Source organism: Hibiscus syriacus, unplaced genomic scaffold (genome assembly GCF_006381635.1).
Source record: "Hibiscus syriacus cultivar Baekdansim isolate YM2019G1 unplaced genomic scaffold, ASM638163v2 tig00112523_pilon, whole genome shotgun sequence".
NCBI classification, from domain to species: Eukaryota; Viridiplantae; Streptophyta; class Magnoliopsida; order Malvales; family Malvaceae; genus Hibiscus; species Hibiscus syriacus.
The window spans coordinates 1,532,682-1,557,300 of record NW_024063355.1 but is presented as its reverse complement, the minus strand read 5'-3'; the positions used below and the strand labels follow the sequence as shown (position 1 = coordinate 1,557,300).

Genomic DNA, 24,619 nt, shown 5'->3' with positions numbered 1-24,619 from the left:
TAGGTGATTAAAAATAGATGTTTATATTTGTGTAATTGCATGTCCTCAACATGTATCATATGCGTTTTTTCTTTATAAATAAAATTTAATACAAATTTTCACTTATTATTTTTATTTCTCTTATTTGATCCTCCGCGACATTAACATTTGAGAAATTATTGAATGGTCTACTATATATATATATATATATAAAAGCGCGTCTTTGAGGACGCGTATTATTTATTTAGGTATGATAATTTAATTTGAATTTTATAGGCTTTGATTTGATTTAATTTGATATGGTCAATTTATTTTTATTTTTATTTTTTGAAAATTAGGTTCAAGTTGGGTTAGGTTATATTTTTGTAAAGGAGTGAGGTCAGATTAAGTCAGGTTCGGGTGAAGCGTAAAAAACTCTGACTCGATCTAGGGATAATAATGTAATTTCTTAAAAATTTTATTCTTTTTAAAGTTAGGTCTTTATTTTATATCCGATCGGGTCGGGTCTGTTCATATTTATACTATAGAAATTTTGGTCAGATCGGAGTAGGATGAATAATATATATATTTTCGGATCAGGTCGGTGAATGATATATAATTTTCGTATGAGGTCGGATTTAAATGAAAAATATATATTTTTTATTCATGTCAGATTGATCAAAAACTCATTTCAACCCAACCCAATGTAACTCTTTGACATTCCTATCTTCATTCTCTATGACCAAAATAAATAAAACATTTTAAGTGCTATTTTAATTAAAAGAAGGATATTATTTAGGCAAAAACGCCTTTATTTAATCCAAAATATATATTTTCATTACACCATATGTAATGATTGCATTGCTTTTAGTTCAACAAAGGATTGAGCACCGATCCAACAAAGAACACAACCCCAGAGATCTCTTCCTTGATCATGAACATGAAAGGATGATCCGCTACAAAGCTTGCAATCGGACAGCTCTGCGACTGCTGTTCGATTATAACAGCAGTACAAGCTGCAGCCTCAGTTCCCTCTTCATTCACTTCAATAAAACACTTGTGGAAAACCTTCTTCACAAATAGAAGTCCATTCGCGTATAGTACCATTTCAGTAAGCTCTGCCTTCATTCTATCGAAAGGTAGGTCTAGTCCCATCTCGATCATCGCCTCCGACGCCTCGAACTCGAACTCGAATCTGAACCTTGGGATCCAGAAATCTGAAACCTTTCCTTCGACGAGATCGAATCGTCCGTCGAAGTATTCGGGGTTGGCCTTGAACATCTCGAGCAAGCTCTTCAAGCCGTCTCTCGCGTCCGGTAGGAAGAAATACATGGCGAATTTTCGAGTGGGACGGGTACTTTTGTAGGGGAGTTTGAGGATTTTGAACCCATCGAATGATCTGTAATGATAACGCTCGAATCCAAGGTTGGTCATGAAAGGAACATGAACTGTATGACCATTGGAAAGGTGAAATGCCCTTGTTTTAGTTCTTGATGAATCAAAGAATCGAGCCCATGTGCCTTTGAAGTAGAGGGCATTTGCTAGAATCAAAGCTGTGCGTTCGTTTAAAGACTTCAAGGCCTCGGTTGTGAGAAGGTTTTTGATGAGCCCTCTTGTTGAGGTCTCAGCCCAGGCATTTACTTCTGCTACTACCTCTTCAGCCTTCGTTGTTTAAGCACGAGTTAAATCCATCAGTAAAAGAAATGAGGCTTAAATAACAATTTATCCTTTAAATTATAGGGTACATTACACGTTTAGTACCTAAACTATCAGTTTTGGTCCGTTTTAGTACCTAAACTTTCATTTTTTTCAAAACCATACATAAAGTTTAGTTTTTGTTTAATTTTAGTACTCATGTTCAAAATTTTGAATTTTTTTTGAAAGTTTAGGAACTAAAACGGACCAAAACCGATAGTTTAGGTATTAAACACGTTAAATTTTTAACAACGGATACTTAAATGAAATAAAAACTAAACATTAGTTATTATTTTAAAAATATTGAAAGTTTAAGTACTAAAATAGATCAAAATTGATAGTTTAGGTATTCAATGCATAGTTGTCCCTAAATTGTATATGTTTCTTTGAGTTGTCCCATACAATTAATTTTTACCCGTTCTGTCTCCTAATGTTTAATTTCGCTACTCAAATCAACTATTTTTTATCATCTTAAAAAATTGGCCAATAAAATCGAGACACGCGGCACTTATGACTATAGAAATGCAGTCAATTTTAGTAAACGGTAAATAACATGTTAAGTTTCTCAAATTTTCTTTTAGTCCAATGTAGCCCCTAAAATTTTTTATTTGATCATAAATTCATCCTTTTTTTTTCTAAATTTATTTTTTATTTAATTTTTAATATAATCAAAGAAACTTAACATGTCATGGACCCTTTTTTTATTATAAAAAGTCGATCGCTTTTTTTGGTTAAAATTGACATGTGGTGCACACAACCCAAATTATTTCAGTGGTTAAAAGAATAATTGTTATTTTTAGATGTTCATGTTCGAGCAACATAAATTATAATATATTTGAAGGTTTGTTGTTAAATGGCGTAGTGCAATTTTATTAGTAAACTTTTAATTGTGTTAAAAAAAAGGTTATTTAAGTAACGAAAGTAAATATTAAAAGATAAAACGGATATAGTTTAGGGGTAGATGTGTCTTAAAGCCTAGAAACAAAGATAATTGATCTGATTTAGGCATAAAATATGAAGTGAAAAAAACAAAAGAAATATAACCTTATTGGCAAAGTCAACTTCTTTGGCGACGGCGTGGTAAAGACCTTCCACGATCTCATGGAAAGAAGGTTTCAGTTTCAGGTTTTCAGCAACCCAAGCTGCATTTACAAACGACAAGTCCGGATCACCAGCGGCGGCGGAAGACCCGTTTTTCTCATCGGTCGGTGATGCAAGATCAATCATTTGTGAAGCTAATGAATTGACCTCCTCGAGGCTTTTCGATCCTAAACACTGAAACAGCTGCTCCAAAGTACGGCCCTTCGATCCGACGGCGATCAAACTCAGTATGAGATGGAATGAAAACGGTGAGACCACCGCGTTTGATCCATTTTCAGCTGCTGTTTTCAGCAAAATGTTGTTAGCCAACTGCGTGCAGAAATGGGTGTTGGAACTACTGGTTCTTGCCTGTCTCGGAAACTCCATTGTGGGATGCACTGTGAGTTGATGAGGTTTGGCCTTGTTTATATAGGGAGAAGTGAAGGGTGGTTGCTCGGTTTCCAAGCAATACTTGGGGCTAGCTGGCTGTTGACTTGTTCTTATGATTATTTTTATATCTGATAAAATACCAATGGTGTTACTCGGACTTTACAAGGAAATTGTTTGTCTGGAGATAGTTGGGTGTGAGTTCAATGAAGGAGCAAATTAATTAAGAATAAATAGAATTACATATAATTTCAGAGTCCATATTTTTTTAGAAACCACAGTTGTATGCCAAAAAGATGCGAAATTACATATAATCATCTCACCCACTGAATTTCGTAGGATCATCTTTGAGTTTACTAACAACAGTGCCGGAGGTAGAGTGGACACGTGTCTACTTTGAAATCCGTATTATTTTATGTTAATTGTTCATCTCACTGAAAGTGTCCACTCTAAATTTTATTCTTACCCATCCTATACAATAATTTTTCACTATTAATACCCATCTTAAAGAATATTTATGAATCCGTTATTGTCTAACAATACTCTCAATCATCGCCATTCGTGTAAATATTAATAGCCACCTCCCAATGGTGGCAACAACTCCATAGTAGGATTTAAATTCTATATCCGAGGTTCTAAATTTGTACTCAAATTATATTTTTATCACTGAATTTTAAAATTTTACGACTTGATTATTAAATTTATGAAATTATTATAATATGGTTATATTTATGGGTAAACTACATAAATAATCTCCAAATTTTGCATTGTGTTCACCCAACTTTCAAAACTTATAATACAATCACCAAACTTTTAGTTCATTTTTATTAAGATCACTGACTTTACCTCCCGTTAGTTTTATTTGATGTGACACATTGCTATTATTTTTCAACTTAATAAAATAATCTTTTTAATCCATTTCAACTTAACAAAAAAATTTCCTAACCAAAAATTGTTTGAAAAACCCTAAAAATAAAATTTCTTTTATCTTATTCTCTTTGTTTGATCAACAATCAAAACTAGCAATGTAGAAACCAATTGCAATACCATCATGTTTTTGTGGAATGTTAGCTACCTTACGCATAACTTTGAATGAATAATAATATTTTTATGGTCGAATAATAAATTGTAATTTTTTATTTGGTATGATCCCCATTGAATCTACGTTCACGTACTATTATCGTTGGTTTGCTAAGAAAGATGAGAGTCGTGGAGAGGGAAAGAAGGTTTGAACGAGTGATTTGGGTGGGTTGTTTGGGGGGTTTTGTTTTACCTGGTTATGTTTGTAACATTCTCAATAACGGGTTAGTGATTAAAGTATAAGATTTTAAAATTTCAATGACCAAATTAGATAAATTGAAAAGTGAAGGAATTAATTGAAATGTATTATGTAGTATGATTTAATAAATGAAGCAGAAGTAAAAGGGCAAAAGGGTCATTGAGCAAATAAAATAATAATTGTGGGTATTATAATACCCATGTGGAATATGCTTTGAAGAGATAAGTTTCCAGACTTATCTTCTTCATCTTCTTCTTCTCCCAAACGTGAAGCCTCAAGCTCAAGGTGAGCTTGATTTCTTTTGGTTAATCCTTCAAATTAAAGCATGAGTTTGATTCATGAAGCGTTAGGAAACATGATGGAGATGAAAAATGTCATAGAAACACAAAGATTTGTAAGTTATGAAGGATTAAAGCTAAGAAGTGGATAAGTGAAATTTTGAATAAGAGGGTTTAAATGAATTTGGAGGTTGAATTTGACTTGTCATCTATGAAAATAAGAATTTGAATGAGATATGGGAGATTCTAAACTATTGGAATGATAAAAGTTAGTTAAAATGGTTGTAGTTGAGTTTAGTGGTATGAAATGAGTTTTGTATGAGGAAATTCAGTGAAGAGTTGATGAATTTTCGGGTGAAAAAACCTGTTTTGAGTAGAGTGTATCGGTACCCTATGTATGTGTATCGATTCCCTCTTGAACAAAAAATTCCAGAACGTAATAAGGGTACCGATACCCTAAGGAGGGTATCGATACCCCCTAAAGGAAAAGTTGAAGTATGGTTCATTAAATTCATTTAAGCTATTAGTATCAATTTATAAGGTTTAGGCTTTTGATAATTGTCTCAAAAATTATGTTTATGTACATATCGAGCCTAAACGAGTTCCGGAACAAGTGACAAGTAAGATCGATCGAGGGAAAGGAAAAAAGATATAGGTGAGTGCATATACATAGCATGAATATAATATTATAATCAGTTCTAGACTTGTGATAAGTCTAGATTCAATATTTTGATACATGATCACTTTCCATATTATGATACATGACATGAATTCATATTATATGCATTATGTGACATGAATATGCATGAAAATTTATATGAGCTATCTGATAAAGGTATGGAAAATGATATGTATGTAATACCCCAACCCGTATCCGACCCGGATACGAATCCAAGGTGTCATATTGACCTTTTAAAACATGTACTTGTATAAAATAGTGAGTAATTTAAAACTTTTATAACATATAAATGACTAATTTACATAAAAGACATTTTCATTATTACAAAACCAATCAGAGCGTGTATATTTCACTTATTTATTTACATATAACTATTCAAAACATTTATAAAACTGTTCATAGATTAAACAATATATTCTTTTGAAAACATGCCAACTAGAACTTTATATACTAAAATACATATTATTCACCTCTTTTCTGATCTGACCTTTAGTAAGGAGAACTGACATGTCTTGCTCCACATTGTTCTTTACTCTTCTCGAAACCTACGTGTAAATCACTTACACGCTAAGTCAAAGACTTAGTGAGGCATATAAATATATAAGGTAAACGGTAACTAATAATCATACCTAAACAATTACTACTATCATTTCATACCACTCATACTTTTACATGTAACGAATATATGCATACATATATGTCATTATCATTCATATCTCTTATCTCATATTCCTATGATCTCTTATGTCCATATCATATAACATATACCATAACCAATTGCACATATACATATCATGCCATGTAAACCATATATATATATATACTATCATAAAACACGTACACCCAAACAACTATATTATCATCTTCATTTCTTTCTTATTTTATCACTATCATTGATTCCTTTCATCATATGGTCTTATAAGTTACCATTTGTACAATCAATATCACACATGAAATTCCACAAGGAAACAAACATATTATCATATCACTTTATTAATATTATCTATTTAATAGCCCATGATACACATGTGAGAACTAAAGATATGCGAGTACATAGAGGTTGTGCACTAATGCTGTCACCACAGCTCATATAATTGCACCGAAGTGCCACGTATAATTGCACCGGAGTGACGCGTAGAATTGCACTGTAGTGCCATATAATAATGTCCATAAGGACCACATATCATTCCTTAAGAATCATATACATATACTAAGGATCAAGTATGTGTTTCACCAGACTTCACACATGTTCCAAAGAATACATATATGTCCCGAAGGACCACATATCATTCCTTAAGAATCATATACATATGCCAAGGATCAAGTATGTGTCTTACCAGACTTCACACATGTTCCAAAGAATACATATATGTCCCGAAGGACCACATAGACCCTCGAATCTTGGCATGCCAACTATACCCCTAGCTCTCATGATATATATATACTATCATAAAACACGTACACCCAAACAACTATATTATCATCTTCATTTCTTTCTTATTTTATCACTATCATTGATTCCTTTCATCATATGGTCTTATAAGTTACCATTTGTACAATCAATATCACACATGAAATTCCACAAGGAAACAAACATATTATCATATCACTTTATTAATATTATCTATTTAATAGCCCATGATACACATGTGAGAACTAAAGATAAGCGAGTACATAGAGGTTGTGCACTAATGCTGTCACCACAGCTCATATAATTGCACCGAAGTGCCACGTATAATTGCACCGGAGTGACGCGTAGAATTGCACCGTAGTGCCATATAATAATGTCCATAAGGACCATATATCATTCCTTAAGAATCATATACATATACTAAGGATCAAGTATGTGTTTCACCAGACTTCACACATGTTCCAAAGAATACATATATGTCCCGAAGGACCACATATCATTCCTTAAGAATCATATACATATGCCAAGGATCAAGTATGTGTCTTACCAGACTTCACACATGTTCCAAAGAATACATATATGTCCCGAAGGACCACATAGACCCTCGACTCTTGGCATGCCAACTATACCCCTAGCTCTCATGACACATATATGGGCATTATCTTTTATATCGTTTTACATATTCATGAAATCATATCATATATTCATATAAGCTCATGGTTTCATTCACATATACATGTAATCACGTAGTTCATGTCAATTCTCATATGAGTTCATATTCATATAAATATAGGATTCACCCTCATATATCACATATACTCATGTACACATATAAATCATAACCAATACATACTTCTATGAATTCATGTTTTTCACTATTGGAAATAGACTTATCGCAAGTCTTATTTTCCATTGAACCTCATATACTAAATAATGTGCACTCACCTGAGCCTTGTTTGCTTTGAATCAATCTTAATCCTTAGATTGTTCCGGAACAAGCTTTATTTTATATCTACATCATAATAATACATTGATACATATTAGTATACTAATTGATATCTTCTAAATTGTCACTTCTTAGGCTAAAAGAAAAGCCCATTTCATCTTTTAATGAAGGTATGCATCGATGCACTGCACAATGTATCGATGCATCGATGCACTACCTGTGCATCGGTGCATAAAATACATCCGATATTTGTTTATTACTGGGATGCATCGATGCATGCCTTATGCATCGATGCACCAATTGCATTCGATGTTTTTAGATTAAAAGAGTGCATCGATGCACTACTTGTGCATCGATACACCTTCAAATAATTTCTGGGTTTTAACCTTGATGCATCGGTGCACTATGAATATGCATCGATGCACTCTGCCCAAAATCTTCTTTTTGAACCCAAAAATTCATTCTTTTTGGATTAAATCCTTCATATTTCAACCCCTTTCATATTCCTAACTTACATATACATACTTAAACTCATTAATATTCATTTATCTCATCTTTAACCTCTAAATTCCATCTTTCATATGGAAATCAATAATCATACCCAATTTTCCATGTTATCCAAACTTAATTCTAACACTTCTAACTTCTTATTCTTATAGATGACAAGTCAAATTCATCCTCCAAATTCATTTAAACCTTCTTATTCAAAATTTCACTTAAAACCCATTTTCTTTAATCTCTTCTAACCTCTTCATCTTTGAGTTTTCACTTATCTTTAGACTTCTTTAAGCTTTCTTACTTTCCAAAGAATCAAAACCAACTTAGAATTCAAATAATAATCAACTAATAAAAATTCTCACCTTTGCTCTTGGCTTCCACGCGTGAAGAAGAAAGGAGAAGAAGAAAACTCTGGAAACTCATTTCCCACGTTTTTATATCCCCTAAAAGATAAATAAAAATCTTCTCTTAGAAAAGACCAAAATACCCTTATTACTTTCAAACTTTACTATTAAATCCAACCTCAAAATTCTCCAATTAAAATTTTAAACTTTTAACTTATTTCAAAATTGAACACAATGCTTTCAAAATTCACCTTTAGGTCACTAGCCTGATATTGAGGATGTTACAATGTATATGTGATAAAAGTATGAAAATAATATGTCTACGCGATATAAACTATGTGAATTATGAAAGCCCATGTTATGTAGATGAGAACTATAGGTATAGTTGGCATGCTAAGAGTAGAGGGTCTATGCGGTCCTTCGGGACAAATTCTACGTGGTCCTTCGGGACATATATGTATTCTTTGGAACATGTATGAAGTTTTTTGAGACACCTACTTGATCTTTGGTATATGTATATGATTCTTAAGGAATTTCTATGTGCTCCTTAGGGATATACTATATGGCACTACGGTGCAATTCTACGTGGCACTACGGTGTAATTCTACGTGGCACTTCGGTGCATTTTTACGCGGTCCTTCGGGAAAAATTCTACATGGCACTTCGGTGCAAATTTATACGAGCTGTGGTGACAGCATAGTGCACAACCTCACAGTACTCACATACCTCGGGTTCCCAGTATTGTATCATGGGCTATTGAATCTATTGAACTTATTAATATAAATTCATGATAGTTAATTTGATGAGATTATTGGTAAATGTTTAGCGATGAAAGATTAAATTTTAAGAGTTTATGTATGTTTTACAGAAGTATTGTAGCAGTACTGTAGCAGGGTATCGATACCTGTAGCAGGGGTATCGATACCCCTCTAACATTCTGGAAATTTTTAGCATTTGGTACTGTAGCAGGGTATTGTTCATTACTGTTTATGGTACTGTTCATGACTGTTCACGGTATTGTTCATACCGTATTTCACTGTTCATAAAATGCATATTTTCTTAAATTGGTTATAACGAACATAATTTAATAATATATTATCATATTTTCTTAATATGAGTTCAAATGTTTTGTTATTTTGTAAGAATATTGTTTTAAAAAGTCAATGTGACGTCTCAGACTCGTATCCGGGTCGGGTACGAGTTGAGGTGTTACAATGTTGGGTTAAGAAATGGGTAATTTAGGATTTAGGATTTTTTTTGCTTATGTTTGTTGCTTCGAGTCATTCTCTCCCTTATTTTTGTCTACCAATAGTTGATAATCTAAAAAAAATTCAAACTAGAAAACCCAAATTAAACCTACTTTATTTAAGTCATTTGGTCGGTGAAATAATTTAAACCCTTTTAACTTTTTTTCCAAATTTTATACGTTTCTCTTGGGAATGCCTTTTCTTTATTAAACTAAAAATTTATTGTAACATGACACATCGTATAAAACTAATGGAAGGTAACGTCAGATACCTTGAAAGTTAGGTGACACATTTATATAATTTACCCTTATTTTTATCAAATAATTACATAAAAATAATAATTAAATTTATTGAATTTTTAAAAATCATCGTTGCATTTATTTAACTTTATGATCATAAAAATGTCACGGCCACCATTTGTAATAATCATTTCATAACTTTTTCAAGTTCAGTATTCAACAAGATCTTTTAATATAGTGTAGGGGCCTCTGATGTGTTTTACCGTTTTCTTTTTAGCCGCGTTAGGGCCTTCTTGTGGTGTAGAATATTTTGGGCTTTATTGGGCTGTTCTATTTCTTTGACTTATTAACATACTTGCAAATATATTTATTGAATGAATAAGAAAGATTATATTATTTTATTATATTTTTTTATCATTAGAAAGACTGAAATATTATGCTACGATGTCCCGGTTGTTGGTCGCTTAGACTATACGTTAAACGGTGTTGCACCTAACAAATTCAATCAATCATTGCCAATATGAAAACAATCCTTTGGTCCCTCTATTTTTCTCTTAATTATCATTTACTATATAGGGGTCATTTAAACATATGTTAAATGGATGACAATTTAACTCGAATCCGACGAGTTCTGATCCGATTCGAGGATAATAATGTAATCTAATTAAAAGAATTATTAATTTTTAATTGAATCCTTATTTTACATTGATTCGAGTCGGGTCGAATTTATACTCTAAAAAATCGGGTCAGGTCAGAGTCTGGTAGATGATATATATATTTTTAGATCGGGTCGGGTCGGATGGAGGATTTAAAGTTTTCAGATCGAATCGAATTCGGAAGGAGAATACATATTTGGATCGGATTCACCAGAAACTCAACCCTAACTGACTCGTTGCCATGCCTAATGACATGTCAAGTACTACTCATTTAGCATGAGAATGATATAATAGGTCTTTGATCAAGTAATTATCACTCGTGTTATCATATTGATAGGTGATATTATCATATTAATAAATATTTGTAATCATTTCAGATAAAAATTCCGCTTGAGTTATGATAAAATTAATTGTTAACATGTCATCAACGTTATATTTAATAATTTTATTGATGTCAATGATGTTTATCTAATTAATTATTTAAACTAATTTTCATAGTATAGAATTTAACAAAGAATTCATAACTTACAATGACTATTGTATCGCTTCTTATGAGCTAATTTCTTCCACCTCAATTTACTTTTGAAAAAATTTCAACTCAAGTACATTTATTTAGTTAATTTTCAAAAGGAGATAGGTGTACCTATTGAAGAAAATGTTTAGCTACAAGCAAAATGAACAGAGGTACCAAAAAGATAAAGGGAAAAGAAAAATGAGGGTCAAAAAGATATTATAAATTATAGAAAGGTCCTTTGAAAATATGCAGCAAAATCTGTTCCTTTTAATTCTCTAATAATTGTGATTGTTGAAAAAAGGATGGCTCTTATAAGGGGAGAAGGAGAAGTAAGCCAAAAACACCATCCCTTCCGATGTTAATCATCAATATATATATATATATATGATAAATGGAGAAAAGGGTAATAGAATTTAGGAATTAAACCAAAAACACAAACTAAGATGAAAAAACTATGGGTAAATTACACGTTTGGTAATTAAACTTTATTCTCTCTCTTATTTTACTCACTATACTTTTAATTTTTTTAATTTACTCATTGAACTTTATTAATTGAATTTTTTTATCACTCCGTCGTTAAATAATTAATCGAAATTAAGACATGACAACTTACATCGAAACGATGTCGTTTTGAATTCTTGAAAAAAAAATTAGACTAAAATGACGAAATTTTGATTAAAATACGATCATGTCATAACGTCGTTAATTAGTTAACGGCGGAGTTACCGGAAAAACTCAATCTATAATGTTTAGCGAGTAAATTGAAAAGAATTTAAAGTACGATGAGTGAAATATGAGAGAAAGTAAAGTTCAGCTGCCAAACGTGTAATTTACCCAAAAATTATTTAGCGTAAACACGTACATTGAAGAAGCCTATAAGTTTCGCGTGGAGTATGCGGGCATTTAAGAGAAGCAAGCGGGGGATGGAATTAGGGAAGTAGAGGGTTTTTATTTAGTCCACTATTAGAGACCATTTATTGAAATGCATGCTCTACACTAATAATCAGTTGGTTTAATGTATGTTTGTCTATTAATAAATATAATTTGTCATATGTCATAAAATTTCAAAATTTGAGATCTCACACTTTAAAAATAGTTTCTTAATAATTTCTTTTATTATTGCACGTATAAGTGAAGAAAAATTCAATGAAGAAAACTTAATTTCACTTGTTTGAACTTTTTATTTTATAAGAAACAATCGTAATATGATAAATTTTGATATTTTACGATTTCATTTCATTATAAAATAATTTTAGGGGTCTTATTTTTAAAAGTAACACAAAGTTTCTATATCTTTTGGGACGGGCTTAGTATAGTAGGATGATACACTGGATTCCTTAAGTAATGTCAGAGATTTAAATTCTGACGATTACGAATAGAATAAACTAAATTGGGAGGACCGCCACTGCCTCTGCAGTATCCGATTCAGATTAATCGGTCAATAGATTAAACACATATAATTATATATGGCGCGTTTGGTTCACGAAATGTAAGATTACCAGTGGGAATAAAAGATTACCAGAGAATAGGATTACTGGGAATGTTGTATTTTGTGTTTGGTTGGTTTAGCAGGAATGCAAGATTACCGTGTTTGGTTAAAGGAATAAAAGATTATTGGAATGTATATTTGACCAAATTGTCCTTATTATATATTCGTATAATATTACAAATTGTAAAATATTTATATATTTTCTTTAAAAAATTAAATTCATAATATTTATATATTTTTTACAAAATTAAAAATATAAAAAAGGTTTAATGAAAGGGTAAATTTTTTTAACCCCTGAACTTCATATAAAATTTTAATTATAGATTTTTTTTGTAAATCTAAAATAATTTAAGGATAAATTTGTAATTTAACATTCGTAGAATTTTTATTATTCAATGACAGATGAAGGATATTTTTGAAAAAAATAAAAATTTAAGGGTATTTTAGTCCAAAACGCCGGTAATGTTACAATACCTAAGGGAAGGGAGGTAATGACATTCCCGGTAATATACCCAAAAAAATCTACTATTAGTAATAAAACATTACCGGGAATAAAATTTCCGACCAACCAAACATGAGAATATGAGATTCTCAATCTTTAAACCAAACACCCCTCGAGAAAAGAAAAATCATGCCCCGACGCATGGTGGATCAGATAGTCAACAACAGGTCATCCACGTTTATCGTTTTTAAATCAATCTTCAAAGTTTTGGCCCACACCCTCATCGCACATATACATTAATTGTTACGGTAAACTTTATTTTCTTATAATTCGGTTTATCTTACTTTACGAAATGTAAAAATCCAGTCTTGAAACATGAGTAAGATTAGGTCCAATTTTTAATTGATTCAAATATGATCAAAATATTCTACTTTTATTCATCAATCAATTTAAATTTTAAAATAAATATAAATATTCGATTCAATCTAATTTAATATAAATATTTATATCTTTAATACATAATAAGGACTTTGAATATAACTATAATTAACTTTAAATGATGTCATCTAATTGATATAGGTATATACTAATTTTTTTCATAATAAAAAATAATTGTTGCTAAATAAAAGTATTAGTATTGACTATTATAAATAATAACGAAAATAATATTAATAGAATAAAAATGACGAAATTAACGTATCGTAGTAAAATTTATTATTTTCGAGTTAATGATGAATGAACTAGTATAATCTCGAAAGTTAATGTTCTCCCTCAAAATTAATAGGGAAATATGTGCGTTTAGCACATAAATTATCAATTTTGGTTTGTTTTAGTACTTAAATTTTATTTTTTTTAAAACCACACATAAAATTTATTTTTTATTTCATTTCAGTACTCTCGTTCAAGATTTAACATTAAAATTTGCAAAAAAAAAAAGGTTAAAGGTATTAAAACGGACCAAAACTTATAGTTTATGTACTAAAAGCGTTAAGTTTTTAACAACGGGTACTAAAATGAAATAAAAACTAAATGTTATATATGATTTTGAAAAAAATAAAAATTAAGTTATTAAAACGAATCAAAATTAATATTGTGTCCAAACGTCGTACACCCGAAATGATAAATAGATAGAAGATAGAGCTAAAAATAAAACTATAAAAACAAATAGATTTGGCTTGTAAAATAAAGAATAAAACTTATTATTTATAAAAATAAAATGCAAATAAATTAACAAATAAGACAAAAATAATTATAATCTAATATCTCTTAATATATACCTAAAATAGAAATAAATCACATTTTAAATATTATTGGATTTTTCTTTTTCACTTTCTCTATTATTTCCAACCATTTATACTCCTAACAATGCGGCGTTTAGATGGAATGACTCGTAATTGCTGACTTTGTAAATAATCTCCTTTTCTCAGCACCACCGCCAAGAGAAAACAATGGCGACAGAAGATTTTAGCTTCCCCAAAATCACCAATCCTTCACCTCAATTCACGTCTTTACCATCGTTATGGAGCGTATCTTCCTTGATCTATCCCGAATTCGAATTTGAATTCGAAGAAGAAGAACCGGCGAGCCTCCAAAGGAAGAGCTTCTCGAACCCCGCCTCGTCGGAAAGCGAAGCGAACAAGAGAGATCCTGAGGAAATGGACGTGTTGTGGGAGGAGTTCAATGAAGAACTCAAGCGAGCTGCTTCGTTGCGCAGCCGGAGAGAGGTGCAGGCCATGGAGAAGATGACCGAAACCGGCTACGGAACAGAGCTGATTGGCCGGAAGAAACAGAGTAAGAGCTTGTTGACGGTGATGAAGAGGTTGAAGATCAAGTTGTTTTATATTCGCAACTTTTGGATAAAGAACTAATCTAACACCGTCGTCGATGAGTGAAAGGCCATGTTTTATTTGATGTTTCGCTTGTCGAGGGTGCTCTATCTTCTTGTTCCGGCGATTGAGCTCGTCATCAGCCCTCAAAAGTAACCTTTGGTATGTACATTATAAAATTAATTTTATTAGCACAATTACATAGAATAATAAAATTTATAATATTTTTATTGTAGTCTCTAAACTACAATTAACATTTTAAAATGATCTTTATTTATATTTATTTGAAAAAAATAATAAAATCTAATTTCAATTAAAGATTTTCGCACAATGTTAAAGTTAGTTCTCAATTTATAAAAAAATCATTATGGTTTTTTTACGCATTTTAACTTTTTAATATTTTATTTTAGAACAAAAAGAATTTTAACACTTTGTCATTATTTTTTTTAAATACTTTTTTCCTAATATTTTATTTTATGATTAAAAAATATTATTTTATAACATTAATCTTTAGTTAATTAATTGTTTCATCTATATAAATATTTTTTGTCCTAAAACAAAAATAGATAAAAGATGCAAATGGTGCATTATTATAAGATATTATTTTATTAAAACGTTTAATTATTAAAAATTATAAAATGATCATATAATTATAGAGTGTTATTATATTAAGTCCATAGATTATATTAAAAGTTATAAATTAGTTTCCCAGCTATTCATATATTTTAAATTTGTCATTTTTCGTTAAAAAATTAACGGTATTCTAAGTTTAACGTTAGCATGCTAACTGTGATATGATAAAATATGATTCTAAAATCCTAAGCAAATATTATATATCAATCATCATGTTAATTTTAGTTTAGACAATCGATAATTTTTTAATAAAAAATGTCGAATTTAAAATATAATGAATAATCAAATTATCATTTTGTAATTTATAATTTTTGTAATTTTTAATAGTCGAGAGACTTAATAAAACAACACTCTATAATCGAATAAATATTTTATAACTTTTAATAATCGTAAAATTTAATAAAATAATATCTTATAGTCGAATGCCCATCCTCAACGTTGAGCCATCTGTTTGACATTGATGGGATAGCATTTAGATTGGGGGCCCGAATAGGCCTTTTGAGCTATAATCTGATTGAAAGCTTGGGTTGGGTGATAAGCATCCCAGAACACATATTCATCCCTGTTGGAGCATGGGATTGAAAATGGAAGACATGTTATTTCCCCTTTGTTTTTCCCAATGCCACAACACCCTCTGCCCATCAAATGAAATCCTGCAATTAGGGATGGAATTAAATCAAATCTTAAGATGTACTAAATTGTTTAACTTCAAAAAGAATAAGAGTATATTAAGCATTTATATTTAAAATTAAAATTTAATTTATTTATTATTTAAACAGATAAAAATTTAAAATATCATCAGGCTAAAATTTCTGAAAGATCATCTCCCAACCCTTATATAGTTCGGTCCTGCCTAGTTCGACTAAAAATCAACACAAATTCTACCAGTAATTAATTTAATCTAGTGAGATAAGATATTATATTCTTTAAATAAGTTTAGGGGTTTGAAGTGTGGCATCTACGTATAGAGCAAACTATTACGAAATGATCATTAAATTTTATCGAACTCTTACACTTATTATAATATCACAGTAATCATCTTATAATAGTTGAAGAAATTTAATGATTACTTTGTAAGTTTTGAACATTTAATAACTAAAACGGTTAATTTAGCATAATTTTATGACCTATGATATACTTGACCCAACTATAAAACTCAATTTCAAACATCATGTCCAAATTAGATTTGTAAGATTAGACGAATAACCCAGTTAATAAACAGATGCCTTCCACAATAATTTAAGTTCTTACCGTAAGTCTTGGGATTACTTGGTATGTCAGTGAAGGCTCCATAGGTGTTGCCATAAACAAAAATGGAATTATTGGTGTAGTTAGCGTTCAACCGATCAACAAGAGTCTTGAGCCGCCGGTTGAACACTTGCACCATGTCGTTCACGGCCGTTATACACTTTCCCGGCGGCGCAAAGCCTTTGGCCAGCTGATTCGGAATGCAACCGAGTGGTCCAATTCCCGCCAGCAAAAATTTTCTCAGCCCTGTTTTGTATAGCTCCTACAAGTAAACCAATTTCACAGATACAGCCCTAATTATATAACAATTAATTTTTGAAAGATTAATAAACAAATGATGAAGTACATTATTAATCCCTAAGTTTTAGATGTCATCTCATTTTAATCATTAAATTATAACCAGAGGAAAGGAACAACCATTATTTAATCTGTAAGAAAGGAAAAGAAATAATTGTGTCATCACATCATTAATGATTGTTGATGTAAGTGGAGCTTGATGAGTAAATAGAGGGCATGAGATAATTGTTGATGTAGTCATTTCTGCCAATGTTTGTGACAACTAAAGATTTTCTCAAGTGTTGGTTCAACATCTCCTTGTCCGTTTGCTTTTGAAATTCTCAACCTGTTGACTCAAGCTGAACCTGTCCCCCTGCTCCATCAATTCATTCGTTATGGGGGAGGAAAACTCAACCCTAAACTGACTGGATATTAGATTTTACCAGATTTAGGCCACTATCCTCAAGAATCCCAGCTGCGGCTGAAGCATAGTTCACTCCGGCTTCAATGTCTACTTCGCCGGTGATCGTTTCGGTGAAGGCCGGAAATAGTGGAAGGCCTAACGAATCTCCTGCAAAATGAGAAAACTCTTACTCCCTCCTCCCATAGTTTATGTCTTATATTGATTATGCACATAATTTTATGATATATTTTGACTAAAGGAAATGATAAAATTATATCTAAAAGGTGATTGATAGATTTATTTTCAGAGATATAAAAAAGTAAGACATATAAGCATAAAAAAGAAAATATAAGTATTGTTGTTTGTTAGTTACATGGGCCCTTCGAATGGAGAATGCACTAATGATATTGATTATGAGTAATTAGGGATGGCAGAAAGACCCGAATCCAAAGGCAAACCCGAAACCCGATCAAGTTCAGGTCGGGTCGGGTTTGAATGATATCGGATCAGGTATTAGGGATTTTTTCGGGTCAGGTTCGGGGACGGGACAAGGTATCCCCACCCCGATTATATATATATATATATATATAATATTTTATATTAATTATATATATAATATTTTATATTTTTATATTAATTATATATATAATATTTTCGGGTTCAGGTTCAAGTATAATATTTCGGGTCGGGATAAAAAAAAATCTCCGACGGAGCGTCCCGATAAAAAACCCGATGGGGATTGGGTCGGAGTCGGAGATGGGGATTTATTTCGGGTTCGGAGACGGGACGAGCAAAACTCGTCCCGAATCCGCCCGTTGTCATTCCTATGAGTAATATATCTTGTGGGCACTCTTTTCCGGGCTCTAGAAATGGTTTTTAATGAGGCCATTTTCCTTGACTTTTATAATATAATATTTTGGATAAGATAATTTTTAAAATTAAAAGAGACACGTTTAATAAGATAAAATGAATATAATGAAACATAAGCCCATTGTTTAGGGTCAAATAATGAGAGAATTGTCTCAAATTGTTTTCTATAATATTTAATTCATATTAATTACTAAATAAATCTAATATTAGTAATTATACAAAACAAGTTAAAACTTTATATTGAAAATATTTAAATTAAATTATTAATCTAAAAAAAGGCCAAAGGCCCAAAAGCATATATTTTTTCATTCAATCAAAGACTAAGAAAATTTGGGCTAAATGTATAAAGTATATTTTTTTTTTTGGATAAGCAAATTTTATTATCCAAGGAAAATTACATAGAAACATCCCAATTAGGGTAAAAGCCTACTTACAACAAAAATATTCACTCAATACCCCAATAATTACATAAATTTACATTGACATAATAAGTTCTATTGAAATTTCTATCACTGAGTTTGATTCGAACAAGATCCTTAATGGTCTTTAGGACTTGATCAGGTGATCTTGATTCTCTTCTGAAGATTCTTCTATTCCTTTCATCCCAGATCGTGTATATGTAAGCTGTCCAAGAAAGTTTCTGAATGATGTTGAGAAGAGATTTACCTTTCCAGTATTGAGAAGCCCAACAAATCCTTGAATCCCAAGTGTTGTGCGTGTTGTGCATATTGTTATAGTACTTTTACCTATAATATAGCATTATCATAAATTTTATTTTAGAAATAATAATCCTTAAATTATATGATGTATATTCTAAATTAATCTCTAAATTTAAAAAAATTATAACAACCTTCAAATTATCATTGTCATTTTATTTTGATTCTTTCGACGTTAACTCTATATATTTTTTTTAAGATTTTGAAAATTGAATCACATCCTTCTAAAAATTAATTAATTTTTTTAAAAATCTTAAGAATTGAATATGTGACTTTCGAGTCTATGACATATTAATGGAAGAATCAAAATAGAATAATAATAATAATTTAAGAATTGATATAGAATTTCCGAGTCTATGACATGTTAATGGAAGAATCAAAATAAAATAATAATAATAATTTAGGAATTGATAGAGAACGTAAATTTAATAATCAATTTAAAATGAAAATTATAGTTTAAAAGATAATATAATATATTTTAAGTTTAAGGATTGATCTAAAATGAGATTATAATTTGAAAATAATTTTGTAATTAACTCTAGTAATAATAGTTCGATTATATGTGTTGAAATTTCTAGATATCATGTACGTATCCGAGAACTTATACAAAACTTGCTCTCTACAGAAAATTTTAAAATTCATAAACTGACTAAAAATGGTACCAAGGTGGAAATAAATTTTCGTAGGTGCCAAACAGAAAAAAATTACTAAACCATGCACAGGGCTGAAACATATAAAAGAGAGATTAGAGAGAGTTGGAGAAAAGCGTGTACCGAGGAAATCTATGATGGTTTTCCTGTTGCAGAACCTCCCCGTTGGACCTCCTTGAAAATCAATACCGTAGGGAGGATAATTTGATTTCGCCAAAGAGCGCAAGCCGTTATTGTTCCCGTTATCCACTAACGAATCGCCGATCACAAACATCGCCGGAAACTGGGGAGCTCCCGCCGCCGCCACACCACCGGAGACTGAGATTGCAGCCGCCAAACAGAAGGCCAGTACTCTCAGGTACGCCAACGCTTTCCATATCTTCTGTGTCGCTTTTAATTCTCTCCTCTGCAACAACTGTTTGAATATAAAGATAATTAAGCTGTGAATGATGATGGATAAGGATGATGCTAAATCGTGTTTAGAAAGTTAAAAACGGCCTTGAATCAGCAATGATGCATTAAAATAAAAAGCAAAAGAAGGATTGAAGATGTGATGATGCGGATGATGTTCATTTTCTCAACTCCTTTGCAGATTTCCAGCAATTTCTTTTTCGTGTTGGTGAGTCGGTTAGCTCGGGATGTTTTGCCAGAACGTTTCTTAGATTATTTTCGAGTTTCTCCATAATCTCTTTAATCAAACTTTGGAAAAAAAATTCCACTCGCAATACAGAAACCAGGAAGCCTAACAATTATAATATTAGTTTAACAGGTAAAAACTATGCTAGATTATTTGATTACTGAATTTTTTTAATTATTTAAAAATAATTATTAGTTTTTTTTAATTTTTATCGAATGAGTATAGTATGATCATGTAAATATAATTTAGTAACTTATTTAACAACTTTTCGTATAGTCCACCTTTAATAGTTTTGTTTAGGGTACGTGCATATATATAATGTTTTAAATCGACCTAATGTCTTTTGATTGTATTAATTAAAATTTTTAATATATAACTTATATGAATAAATTATATCACACTGTTAAAATACTAATAGTATTTTAAAAAAAGCTCAAGCAAGGGAGGAAAGAAATGAAAGATAAAATAAATAAAAACTGTTTTTCTTGCGCTATAAATATTTTTCTCTGAAATGGCTCTTCAACAAGTTCTATATAATGGATGATTTTGCTTTCCTTCCATCAAAGTTTGGACGTAGTTTTAAATACTTCACATTGGAACCCAAAACGGAACACTAACCCACCAATCGAAGCTCTTTCATAGTCATTTTCGACGACTCATGTGAGGGTACAGTCCCAAAATATGCTCCGGCAGAAAGTCGTGTCGGGTCAGGATTCCGACGATTGGAGGCCTCTGCATTTATAAGATAGATAGTTAAAACGAAATTACCTGCATGTATCTATCATTGCATATATACTCCAAAATTCCAGTGTTCAAACATTTTTCATGCACCAAAAACTTAGGTACAGAGCAAAAGACTTACCCCCTGACTCTTTGGTACCACACACATGTGCCGGAGACCTAGTTGACGGAAGAGAACAGCGGCTTTGGCAAGTGACATGGTCTCAACCACTGTGTACGGTGATGCGTTGGTGATAGGATGGAGATCGACATACATTTCCATCTCCTCGTCTTCGATGTCGAGATCCTCTAACTTGACTCCCTTTCCTGGCCCTGTCTTGGCAAAGTCAAATCCGGAGATTCTACGTACTACCTCATCTCCTGCAAGTACCCTATCCCTTGAAAATATCTTTCCCTTGAGTAAAACGAGTAAATGAGACCTTAGAACAAGCCCACACAATTCAGGCGAGTCTGCAAAAGGTGATTCGTCAATAACAGGGAATCCATTATGCCCTGTCGTTTTCAAAGCATGTAATATGTTTCCTACCTTCTCGACACCAGAAAAGGTGATCAGAGGACCAGAAAAAATGTCTCGAGCGACTAAATGTTTCATGTAAGGTTCTGCATGAGCTTCCATATATGGCAAACCTTTTAGTTTTACTATTTGGTCATAGACTCCATGATTAAACATATCGCCTATGGTTTTTGAGATAAGGAGAACCAGCAAGACAAGCGGAAGCATCAGCAGATCATTAGTCAGCTCAAGCAGTATAACACATAGGGAAACCGTCATTCTCATAGTGCCACCAAGAAAGGAAGCTGCCCCAAGGAGCCCAAACAGACCAACATCGAGTTTAGTAATTGGTTCAAATAGTCTCCCAACAAAGCGGCCATAGCCAGCCCCTGCCAATATGACAGGAATGAAGAGCCCTGATGGGATAGCTATGCCGTAGGTGATAATTCCAAGGCAGTAAACAGCACAGAAGAAGATGAAAAGGGTGGAGAGATGAAATTCTTTTGAAGTGCTGGTACTCAATAGGTTACGGATGGCATCATCATTAGTGTTTAGAAAGAGGTAGGCCATATCATTGTAATGATTTGGCGGACACTGAAAGCTTTTGTAGTTGCCAGATACATCAATGTTGGAGCATCTTGAAGAAACTTCAGCGGGACAGGGGATGCATGTAGCAAACCATGGCAAGCCATAAGAACAGATAGATGTTAACAGGGAGATGGTAACAACAAGTAGAATCTTAGCAGCAGGTCCTTTTCTGCACAAACAGAGAACAATTTAGGCTTTATCATCAAATGTAGCACACAGGTACAATTTGAATCACAAATAACCGATACTGCAGAACTTATAGTTTGAAAATCATAGTTTAAAAGATAATATAATATATTTTGAGTTCAAGGATTGATCTAAATTGAGATTATAATTTGAAAATAATTTTGTAATTAACTCTAGTAATAATAGTTCGATTCTACGTGTTGAAATTTATAGATATCATATACGTATCTGCGAACTTATATAAAACTTGCTCTCTACAGAAAATTTTAAAATCCATAAACTAATTAAACATGGTACCAAGGTGGAAATTAAATTTTCGTAGGTGCCAAACAGAAAAAATATACTAAACCATGCACAAGGCTGAAACATATAAAAGAGAGATTAGAGAGTTGAAGAAAAGCGTGTACCGAGGAAATCTATGATGGTTTTCCCGTTGCAGAACCTCCCCGTTGGACCTCCTTGAAAATCAATACCGTTGGAGGATAATTTGATTTCGCCAAAGAACGCAAGCCGTTATTGTTCCCGTTATCCACTAACGAATCGCCGATCACAAACATCGCCGGAACCTGGGGAGCTCCCGCCGCCGCCACACCACCGGAGACTGAGATTGCAGCCGCCAAACAGAAGGCCAGTACTCTCAGGTACGCCAACGCGGAGCTCGTCGTTTCCATATCTTCCGTGTCGCTTTTAATTCTCTCCTCTGCAACAATTGTTTGAATATATAGATGATTAAGCGGTGAATGATGATGGATAAGGATGGTGCTAAATCGTGTTTAGAAAGTTAAAAACGCCCTTGAATCAGCAATGATGCATAAAAATAAAAAGCAAAAGAAGGATTGAAGATGTGATGATGAGGATGATGTTCATTTTCTCAACTCCTTTGCAGATTTCCAGCAATTTCTCGTCCTTTTTGTCCATACTTTTTCGTGTTGGTGAGTCGTTTTGCTCAGGCTGTTTTGCGAGAGCGCTTCTTAGCTTATTTTCGAGTTTCTCTACAATCTCTTAAATCGAACTTTGGAAAAACTTTTCCACTCGCAATACAGAAACTAGGAAGCCTACAATTATAATATTAGTTTAATAGGTAAAAACTATGCTAGATTATTTTGATTACTGAATTTTTTAATTATTAAAAAATAATTTTTTTTTTAATTTTTATCGAATGATTATAGTAAGCTCATGTAAATATAATTTAGTAACTTATTTAACAACTTTTCGTATAGTCCACCTTTAATAGTTTTGTTTAGGGTTCGTGCATATATCTAATGTTTTAAATCGACCTAATATCTTTTGATTGTATTAATTAATTTTTTTAATATATAAGTTATATGAATAAATTATATCATATTGTTAAAATACTAATAGTATATAAAATATAATTTTTAATAAATATTTAATCAATGGTTAAAAGAATTTTACAAAGAAAAATTAGTTAAATATTTTTTTATTGCAATCAAACTCCGCTTATGATACATGCACCATAAGACTCACATAAAAGAAAGATGGACTAACGCTTTCAATTGATTCACACGACCAAGCCTTGGAAAGCAGAGCAGCAGACTTTCGATAGCTTTTTTAATGAGATTCTGATATTATTTGGTCAACATGTCTTCTTGAGATAATTGTCTATCTCTTATTTTTATAACGGTTCTTGAATCACATCAATCCGATCTCAGAAACTCAAAATATGTTCATTTTAGTGAAAACATCACGTGTAGAAATCCTTTTACGGGATTTGTAATTAATTACGAATTTTCAATATTTTCATCTTATGATAGAAAGATAATTTCATTGTAATGATAAAACTCTGATAGCTTATCACATGCCATCTTATCACCTTCCAGAAGCTTCATACCGTTCATCTCATCCTACAAGTTACAGGATTTAATAAAGTTTTCAAACTCCTTGTTTCCATCAAAACCATTGGATCAAACACTACATCAAGGGCTCACATCCATGTCACCAACTTCATATAGATTAGGGTTGCTTTTATTTGTTATTTTATTCTTATTTTATTACTTAGTTATGTTATAACAAGAATTCCTCCAAATCTATTTAAAGGAGGTTTCTCTCACTATTGTAAATACATCTTTTTCTTGAATATAATACATTGAGAGTTTCTCTTCGCAAGTGTTGATTACTTGTGACTTCGAAGCTTCTTTTCATTAAGTTCTTTTCAAGTTTTTTATGAGAGATCTTCACATTTTGATTTG

At 31.8% G+C, this 24,619-nt stretch overlaps 3 protein-coding genes and 1 pseudogene across 3 annotated transcripts; 1 reads left to right on the top strand and 3 right to left on the bottom strand.

Annotated features, from left to right (window-relative positions):
* Positions 1 to 770: 770 nt before the first annotated feature.
* LOC120181263 (serpin-ZXA-like) lies at positions 771 to 3,124 on the bottom strand. The gene is made up of 2 exons (XM_039186434.1): positions 2,698 to 3,124; positions 771 to 1,620 (listed from the first exon to the last, which is right to left on the bottom strand). Exons 1-2 carry the CDS (start codon positions 3,118 to 3,120, stop codon positions 826 to 828), a joined length of 1,218 nt encoding a protein of 405 aa, XP_039042365.1. The 5' UTR covers positions 3,121 to 3,124; the 3' UTR covers positions 771 to 825.
* Positions 3,125 to 14,548: 11,424 nt separating this feature from the next.
* On the top strand, positions 14,549 to 15,084 carry LOC120181290. Its single transcript, XM_039186455.1, has one exon. The coding sequence runs from the start codon at positions 14,591 to 14,593 to the stop codon at positions 15,008 to 15,010; it is 420 nt and encodes a 139-aa protein (XP_039042386.1). The 5' UTR covers positions 14,549 to 14,590; the 3' UTR covers positions 15,011 to 15,084.
* A 949-nt stretch (positions 15,085 to 16,033) lies between these two features.
* On the bottom strand, positions 16,034 to 21,041 carry LOC120181425 (annotated as a pseudogene).
* LOC120181424 (chloride channel protein CLC-c-like) lies at positions 20,944 to 23,080 on the bottom strand. Its single transcript, XM_039186550.1, has 3 exons — positions 22,883 to 23,080; positions 21,264 to 22,412; positions 20,944 to 21,133 (listed from the first exon to the last, which is right to left on the bottom strand). The coding sequence occupies exons 1-3, from the start codon at positions 23,078 to 23,080 to the stop codon at positions 21,044 to 21,046; spliced, it is 1,437 nt and encodes a 478-aa protein (XP_039042481.1). The 3' UTR covers positions 20,944 to 21,043.
* Between the last annotated feature and the right edge of the window lie 1,539 nt (positions 23,081 to 24,619).

Excerpts from the sequence above, each read along its gene's own strand:
- LOC120181263 (XM_039186434.1), bottom strand. The coding sequence starts at position 3,120 with ATGGAGTTTCCGAGACAGGCAAGAACCAGTAGTTCCAACACCCATTTC. Across the intron at positions 1,621-2,697 it reads AAGTTGACTTTGCCAATAAG|GCTGAAGAGGTAGTAGCAGA; the intron begins GTTATATTTCTT and ends TAAACAACGAAG.
- LOC120181290 (XM_039186455.1), top strand. The coding sequence starts at position 14,591 with ATGGCGACAGAAGATTTTAGCTTCCCCAAAATCACCAATCCTTCACCT.
- LOC120181424 (XM_039186550.1), bottom strand. The coding sequence starts at position 23,080 with ATGGAAACGACGAGCTCCGCGTTGGCGTACCTGAGAGTACTGGCCTTC. Across the intron at positions 22,413-22,882 it reads AATCAAATTATCCTCCAACG|ATTGTTCTCTGTTTGTGCAG; the intron begins GTATTGATTTTC and ends GATAAAGCCTAA. Across the intron at positions 21,134-21,263 it reads TGGTACCAAAGAGTCAGGGG|AGGCCTCCAATCGTCGGAAT; the intron begins GTAAGTCTTTTG and ends TTATAAATGCAG.